A 9,205-nucleotide genomic window follows, 5' to 3' on the forward strand; every position below is an offset into this window, starting at 1 on the left:
CTGTGTGTGTGCGTGTAGTGAGGGGAGTTGTGAGACAGAAGGAAAGGAGGAGGGAAGGAAAACAATGCAAGGAGGGAAGAGAAGATTAGAGAAGACATCTCTGCCATGTAGTCTCCTTTGGGCTATGGGGGAAAAATTATGGAAAAACTAAGCTTGTTCTATTTTCCATCCACAGCTTGAAGAAGGCCCAGCAGACAAATGTATCACTTTGAATCTTGTAAGTCAGCACACATTTTAGCCACTCTTTTGTGCTGTTTCAAGGCACTAGAGAAACTGTCTATTGTAGGGCTAGGATTGGGGCCCACATCCCACAGGCCTCTGCTGTTCCAGCCTGCAGCAAAAGCCCCAGTGTTCAGAGTTGCCACTAAAAGAGGTGGAGGAGGTGCTACTGCTAGCTATGCCTGCACAGGGCAAGCTCCACAGGGAGTGTATTTTTAGGCTAAGATGCTCAGGGCTCCCCTGGCATTACAGGTTGCAGCAGGGATTTCTACAGACACATTTAGAGGCAGCCCTGGATGAACTGAAAAAAGCAGGAGGGGAGAACAGAGGAAACACCAACTAGCATAATAGCTGTTATCACCATTACAACGAAAATTTAATACTGCACTTAGAGGAAATTCCAACAGGAGTGGCTGCAGGTCTGATCGCCTACTTGACATAATTTGTTTTACAGCAAAGGTCAATTTGCTTTTGGAAAACTGGCTAAGACGAGGCACTGCACAAAGCCATCCACAAAGCTATTTTCTTGGTATGCACTGCAAAGAGATCGAAGAGGGTGCTACTTGCCCACCCTCCCAGTTGGAGGTTAAATTGCTCCAATAATCTCCAGCTGACAACCAAGAGAGAAGAATAAGAGAAAAGTTGTTAATGTCTTTTATCTACAGTTTTTAATCATAACAGGTATTTTAAAATTCACTCCTCTCTGTGTTGGCTTAGCAATTCAGGGAGGGAAACAAGGGAATCGATAAAAAATATTATGCTACATCACTGCTGTCTTTATCCAAGCAAAGTTAATGGAAGAGTATCAGTAAGAGGTTTCACTAACTCCATGTTAAAAATAAGAGTATGGGTATGGCTGTGCAATAAAACAAAAACTAGCACCTTATGAAGAGAAAATGAGAAGTGAAATGATTTTATTGTGACACAGTCAAGAATTTGACCCCTGTACAGTGGCAATAGCAATACCTCCTATTTCTGAATTCAGTACTTTTCAATAACATACAATATTTTACCTGTGTGCACCATACTCATAGCCTGGACACAATGCCAAACTTATAGAATCATCTGCTTAAAAGATGGGACTTAAAAGCATCTTACTTGTCTTTATTAATAACAAGCAAGTGCAGTATCAAACATTTGATCATCACTTACAGGCAGAGAGTTTTTACACTTCAGATCATTACAGGCAAATCCTACACTTCCACAAGACACAATTTTTAGCCGTGAGCTTAGCACTGTTTTTAAGGAAACACACTCATTGCTTTTACGTAAGTTTCTCTTGGTTTGAAATATATTAAAGAGTTGTACTGGGACACTGTATTTGACATATGAAAACTTCTCTTGAACTGTCAAACTTTTCCATGCTCTGGAAATATCTTACAACCATACCAATGGCATACAGGCTGAAAGGCAAAGTTTTCCATGACTCCAGTTTCCGTAACCAGACTTTGGGTCATTAATAAATTCTGACCATTTTATGAGACCAACTGAAAGGCAATGACATTACTGCTCTAAAAATAATTGCCACAAACTAAAAGGCTCCAATTCTCTATCTCTGGGATACCTTTTGCTTTCCATTTCCAATGACTATGGAACAAGTGATCACAACCATACTTTCTGACACTAAACTCCCATCCACTCTCCACAGCAACAGCTTGTCTCGTCATCCTCCAGGGATGATCATCTAAAAAGTAACAGACTTCCCCTAATTTCCATCATCTTCCTGTTACCAGCTGCCAATGCTCAGGTTGATTGTCAAGATTTCAGTTCCAGTTCAAAGCAATATTGTGCCCACTCTCATGAACTTAAAGGGATATACACAGTTATTTGCAGACAAAAATGTAATGTTTTGAAGGAGTTGTAAGCACTTTGCCTACTAGACAACTAGGAAACAAAGATGTGGGGAGGGAGGAGAATCTTAATAGGGCTGTACAGTTTCAGAGTATGACCAATTTATTCAGAACAGAAATGTAATAAAAATAAGTACTATTAGAAATCCTTTTGATTTTTAATCCTAAAGTTAACTAATGTAAAACGATATTGAATTTGTTGACCTGAAGCAGGCCTATCAATTGGCCAGAAGTATCACTATTTTGTGCATCCCGTTACTCTCTAATCTGCAGATTTATTAATATTTAAGAGAAGAATATCTATGAAAATGATGAATTTAAAAAAGAAATCCCACTCTAGTTTACCACACTGCACCAGAAATTTAGTTACTCTGCTTCTTTCATAGCTATCATATCCAGAGGTATAGTAGCATCTCCTAGAGGACACTATGAACAGGTTAAGTATAAGAGATAAAATCATAGAAGACGATAAATCGTCAACATCTTTTGTGAAATTGATTTTTACTTTCTCTGTCATATCATGATTTGGGATTTCCAGACAGTATCAAATTTGGGAGAGGACAGCAAATTCAAACCTACAATTAATTCTCCATGTTTCTGTCTGTACATTTTAAGAAACAGCACACTGTTGAATCTCACAAGTAAAAATTTTTATTTACCCTCTCTTCCTAGGAAAGCTAAACTGCTAAGACAGTGGCTAAGACAAAAAAACCCAGAAATGTAGGCATAGTTTTGCATATCAGGCCTGGCCCCATAAAACTCTGCTTTTATAACCAGATTTTTTTCAAGTATTTTGTCATGTCTGAAAGTCATACATATAACATATATATGTAGAAGCAATGCCCTTCACACTTGTATAAGGAAGAAGGGAGTCTTGTGGGCTTTTTTGGTGTTGAGGTTTTTTTTAGGAGGGAGAGTGTTTAGTTTTGGGGTGGTTTAAGGGTTTGGGTTTTTTTGGGGTTTGGTTTGGATTTTTTTACATAAAAAGACATTGGAACGGGTTGCCCAGAAAAGTTTAGATGCCCATCATTGAAATTGTTTAAGGTCCAGTTGGATGGAGCTTTGAGTAGTCTGGTCTAGTGAGAGAAGCCCCTGCTCACAGCAGCAGGGTTGGACTAGATGTTCTTTATCAGTCTCTTCCAGCATAAACCACTCTATGATTCTGTAATGTCTCCAAAGTTTTACTTAACTTTGTTACGTATGCATGCATGTCTGTTTCTTTCCATAAGCATTAACAGGAGAAAGTGGAGAAGGGTCAAAGTTACAAACTGAAACATGAGTAATACTTTTAGCTCTATACAACATCACAATTTTTTTTTTCTTCTTTTCCTCTTTGACAATTGACTGAGAACACAGAGATCAGGACTTGTTCTGCCCAAATCTGGGTTACATTTCTTAGTCACCTAAACCCTTCTGCTGATCCATTGATTCTGGTCAACTTTCAATTTCTATTTCTTCCTCAAGGTACCGTACTCATTTTCTTGTACCACTGCTAGTATTCTACCATGAGTAGATTCAGGGTGATGACATGTAAAAATAGTATCAGCTCTATTAGTGAAATAGCAAAGCCAAGAATGACCTTTAGTGAAAATAAAAGACAGACAGTAAGTAAATGCTTATAGATTATGGCTATTAAATATCACAGCAAGTCTCAGATAAATGCCCAGTGACTTTCAGAGTTATTTACTTACTTATTTTAAAGACTGTGATGAACAAAAACTGTACGTATGAAAAAATCCTCAAACACAAAAAGTACAACATGCCCATTTAATTGCAAGTGCACGAAACTAAATCAATTTTCTTGTTTGAGGCTACTTTTCCTCTATGTTAAAGAAACTTAAATAAATGTAGCATTCTATTTTTGCAGTCTCTGTCAAACACCTGCATGTCAGAAAGCAGGGAAGAGGCGATGGGAATAACCCTTATTCTGTTTCTTCAAGAAGGTCAGTACAGTAAGTCACTTCTGTTGTGCATGATATACCAAAGCACTCGCTTAGGAGCAAAGGTACAATTCAGATTGCAAGGTGAAAGGCTTAACATGAGTAAAAAATATGTCCTTTTACCTCCTCCAGGTCTATTACTTTCTCCTAACTGCTCCCACTGGGTTATATCCTCAGTTGGAATGAATCAAAATCAATGAAGCAAAGCTTATTGACACTGGTTGTTCACCTATTGTAAAATTCCCTTGCAAGTAGCGTATTCATGCTACTCCTAATGTCTAAGATGGCCTTTCTTCTCCTCACACACAAAAGAAAACCCTTCTCTTCCTCTATAAAACTCATCAAGATCGGCGAGTCTGTTCAGTGAGCTCTGTTCCAAAACATTATCTGATTTCAATTATAACAAGTGAACAATACTCCTTCTAAAAATAAGAAGCCAACACAAGAATATAAAAACAGGACCTGCTCTCCCGAGATTTATGCTCACCTCCCTTCCCCCCTACCCACTGCTTCTCTCCTCTGCGCTTCTCCTCTCTTCTTTGATCCTTTCTTCCTGGTTATCTATTTAATTTAGACTATAAGCTCTTCGAGGCGAGAGCCAGTAGTCTCAGGGGTTTGAAAGCATCATTGCAAACTTACGGCATTCTATTAAAGAGCTATTTATAAATAAGGCTTCATTGCAGGATGAAAGTGATTTATTAGTCATGACACTGACATCAATTCAATGTATACCTTGTATGGTGGTTCAGCTCACTGTCCTAAGGACACAAGGTATCATGTAAGCTTTACTCTTAGGATTCAGTCATGATACCCGTTCATTTCATTTAAGAAGTTGTCTTTTAAAATTAAAAACAGATGGGAAAAAACTCCGCTGCAAGTAGAAGAGTTTCAGTTGTGAAATTCAAATGTGATGCTTATTTCATATGTTAAATTATATATAAGATGCCATGTTAAATTATACATATAGGAAGAGCTCATGTAAGTGAGGTAAAATCTCTCCAGATTTCTCTGCTTTTCTCTCTCTCAAAAAAAAAAAAATCTAAATCTGCCATTTCCCTTTTGTTTTTATTTTCTTAGCAGAAGGCAAAAACTGTTAAATTCTGATTGCAGGTACATGCCACAAAACTTTAAGGGACATTTAGTTTCATCATGCCCGTTTGAACCTCAGTGGCATCTGTATTTCCAAGACAAAGCAGCATGTATTTTCCCCTATATATAAAAGTATCCTTTAAGCAGCTGCTGTATCCTTTCATTCTTGCAATCAATGTGCTGGGTTTTACAGGCAGTACCACTTGAAGTGACACACCTATTTGTAATAGAGCAGAACCTTGAAAAGGCATCCTTACAGGAGAAAAAAACCAAACAAATAAACAACCCTCACACAAAAATACAAAACAAAAAAACCACATAAACAAACCAAAAAACCCCCGTCTTCCCCCCTAAAAATCCCTGGAGGCAGTGGCAGACTTATTTCAAGCTTATGATCACTACTGTTCCCAATATTGCACAAATACATTAAATTGAGATAATAACATGTATCCATTGATGAGATTGCTCAAAATGTGAAGGAAGTCAAGTACAGTAATGGGCACAACATGTGGACACCACTTGAAAATTCATTATCAGGTCTACTGAAAGAAAGAACTGGAAGTAATTCATTTAGGGTACAAAAAGTACTTCTTCCAACTGCTCATTATTGCTACTACCCAAAAGAATCATTAACAAGTACCACAGTGATTAACAGTTTCAGTGCTCACTTTATTTCCTGTCCTGTTGCTGGGTCACCATCCTTCTTCAGATTCTGAGCAGCAGTACAGGTGACCTGAAGCACTATTCCCAAAGAAACACAGTCTAAGACATAAAACTTTCACTGCATTTTGGAGGGAGATAATAATTTGCTTTCTTAGATTTTTTCTGATATGTTTCTTATTCTCTGGCAGTTTCAAAAGTTCTCAGTTGCTATTTCAATTAGAATTGCTAAAACCTCTTACCATTCTTCTGTCTTAGTGTACGTAGTTTCACAGCTCAGTCTCCAATGCTGCATCTTTGTCCACTCAAGCTTCATCCTGAAGGTGCCACTATGTGTATCACAATTCTTGTTATACAAAAAGAGCTACTGAGACAAATGAGACTACTGGCATTCTATTAAGGTGAAGAGGCAGAATCACATGAACAACATCAGAGCGATAGAACTGTACATAGTAGAGCTGCAGTAAAACCAATGGAACATTTATCCATGCTTTCCTGCTCCTCCAAGGTGTAGTTATGAGTGGCAGACATAGGAGGCTCAGGACAAAGCTATATTCAAAGACCAAGAGCTATCATTTGATACATATGGTATAACACCTATGCCCAGGTGTTGAAGATGCAGGCAGCTCAAACAAGATGCAAATCACATACCTGCACATTGATACAGAAAAAGAAAACAACCCACACACACAAATAAATAAATAAATAAACAAAAACACATTAAAAAAACCCCCAGTCTATGCCCTAAAAATCCCATTTGAGACTAATAATTTATCTTTTCAAAGTGCACTCCTTCTCCCACCACATCATCATACTCTGTCTTGACTTAAAATTTCCCTAACAGGAAATTTTGTACCTCTGCCTTGCTGAGGTACTTTGGAAAGGAGATAGGAAGTTGTCAGCATCTGCATTGTTTGCTACAAATCTGGAAATATCTTCCAGCTGGAGAGAAATAAAATTTGTAACCTTTTCTTCTGCATCAGAAATGATCATATAAGAACAAACACATTGTGAATTTGAGGATGTATTTTGAAATTAGCTATGAGCTGATCAACCTGGGACACCAAATAAATCAGCATAAAAGAATACGAGAGATAACAGTCATCATCCAGATGGCAGAAAACAGATCAGTCCATGTTTCTTCTCTCCTTGTCCAGGCTCTCAACTAAATGGCATAAGTCATCTGAAGAACAGATCCCCCATAAGTCGCACCAGATTCATAACCCTTTAATTCCTCTTCTTTTTACAGTCACTGCTATTTTTTTTTAACTCCATGTTTACAGTCCTTGCACCTTCCTTGATCTTTGGGCTTCCGTCAAATGATGTCAACTGTTACTTCCTTTTCAGCCTTTGGAAGGAGAGACCTTCCACATAACTCTGAGACCATAACTTCAGGCTATCTACAAGCATCCTACTTCTATTTTCTTTATTATTATTATTAATATTATTCACTCCTTTCCCATATTCCCTACAGTAACCAAGCCCATGGGAATAAGAATTCTTTTGAATTTCTAAATGTTACTCTAAATTCTGCACATTTTTTCCCAGCAGAAAACACCTTCAGAAATGCTCTTTCTGCATGCTAATTTCACTGCAAATACCTGATCTGATTTCTGAGTAATTAGCAAATGAGGTGACCTGCAACAGAAGCTAGCTTGTCTTAATATATGTATGAAAGCTTATTAGAGAGTGTATTTTCAGATCAAGAATCTCTACTACCTGAAAAGCTTATGGTATGTTCAGGAATACTGGAGAATGCTATTAATTTACATTAAAAACCCATTATTTCAGCACTAACTTGCAGAAATGGCAAGAGACTATGTAACATTCCTGATTCTGAGTGAAACAGCTCACTTCATGCCTACATGATGCACTTGCTTTCCCACATTAAAAAAAAAAAAATCATATTTTTCTGCTAGACCACAAATACCACAAAAGGTGTTTTCTATTCCATGTCCTTTAGTGCTCCTACTTAAGTTAAAGACACTGAAAGGAAATGTCTGTAACATAGGAGAAAACTATCATTTGTTGAAGAAATGCATGTTTCATTCAATGAGTTATTCTCCTTCAGAAAAATAAATTGCTAGTTTTAATTTGTAACTGCATTTTTTTTGCTACAAATGAACACATACTAAATATTTAAATTTGGAAGTATTAAATACGCAATCCTAGCATAGTAACTGAGCAGTCTGTTCCGTTATGGTCCACAAGCCATTTTGAAGGAAAAAAACATGTGCCAGTATATATTTATATAGGCATATACGTTCTCACTTACACAGCAGGAAAAGACAAATGTGTTCTTCGATGTTATATAAAGTTTAGAGATCATGGGGATTGTTTTTAATTTAAAAAACACATCATCATCTCTGCAGAGGGAAATCTAACGTATAGAGGCTCATGTTTAAAACTTCCCCCAAAACTCTGAAATACCATGTTTTCACATTCATAGACATATATTAAATGTGAAACAAATTTAAAATAAATGTTTAAAACTACTGAATATATGATACAATCACTCTGTACGATCGGCAAGTGTCTTCTAGAAATGGCATGTGATCTCTTTGAGTGAATGTTAAAATACAAAAGAACTTGGGCCAAAAAATAATCACTGGAATATTTTTTAAGTTGGCAACTAACTTGCTTCATAGCAAGATAATCCCCATCTAGCTTAAGTTATATCAACTTGAAACGTTCATCCTGTTGTCTTTAGGGAAAGGAGGGAAATGTTTCTAAAGAGACAGAGCATGAAGCCAAAACAAGCTGTTCAGTAGTAAGAAGCTACTTGGAACTCACCACCATGCATATCGTCATCATACAGGCACAGGGGGCTCCTTCCTTGTAAGACTGGTCCTGGCGGAGCAGAAACAATGTCATTCCATCCAGGCTCTTAACACACTACTGCTCTAGAGTTCCTGAAGCTGGTTAAAATGTCAGACAAATCCAGATTCCTTATACAGTGCAATTAAGAAATCACAACACCCACAGTGCATACACAGATGTTACCCTCAAAATGCTGAGTGATTGGTGTCAAATGACAGAACCTCCTCCCGTTTCACTCACTCATTCTAAGAGATTTGATTACCAAGCCAAGACTACAATGAAGTAATGCAGCAGCATCTTCCCACTGCATTCTTTTATATAAGTACTTAAGTTTACTGCAGAAAAAAGTTTCCAAGATGGTACTTAAAAAGATCAGCTATCTTTTGAGTGTAGGCAGAATATACTGTAAAACATGTACCCCAGAAGACAGATGGGTTTGGAAGGATTGACACGAGGTAAAAACGATACTACAGAAACGAAGTAGGCAGGTGAGAGAGGTGGATAAACACTCTGCTCCAGCCAAGTTGTATCACTCATGTAAACACTGCAAAACTGGTTCTAGGACTGCACTCAAAGAGCCTCTATCTAAACTAGAAAAAAATTATTGCCAAACTAAACACAGACACA

At 37.5% G+C, this 9,205-nt stretch overlaps 1 protein-coding gene across 1 annotated transcript in view; it reads right to left on the reverse strand.

Moving 5' to 3' along the window:
• Positions 1–8,593, reverse strand: part of RORA (RAR related orphan receptor A) — a 334,831-nt gene extending 326,238 nt beyond the window's left edge. The window contains exon 1 of the mRNA XM_062000132.1: positions 8,552–8,593. Within this exon, the coding sequence (XP_061856116.1) occupies positions 8,552–8,561 (10 nt within the window). The 5' untranslated portion in view covers positions 8,562–8,593. The remainder of the gene's footprint in view (positions 1–8,551) is intronic.
• Between the last annotated feature and the right edge of the window lie 612 nt (positions 8,594–9,205).

This window comes from Colius striatus, chromosome 7, assembly GCF_028858725.1.
Source record: "Colius striatus isolate bColStr4 chromosome 7, bColStr4.1.hap1, whole genome shotgun sequence".
Classification (NCBI taxonomy): Eukaryota; Metazoa; Chordata; class Aves; order Coliiformes; family Coliidae; genus Colius; species Colius striatus.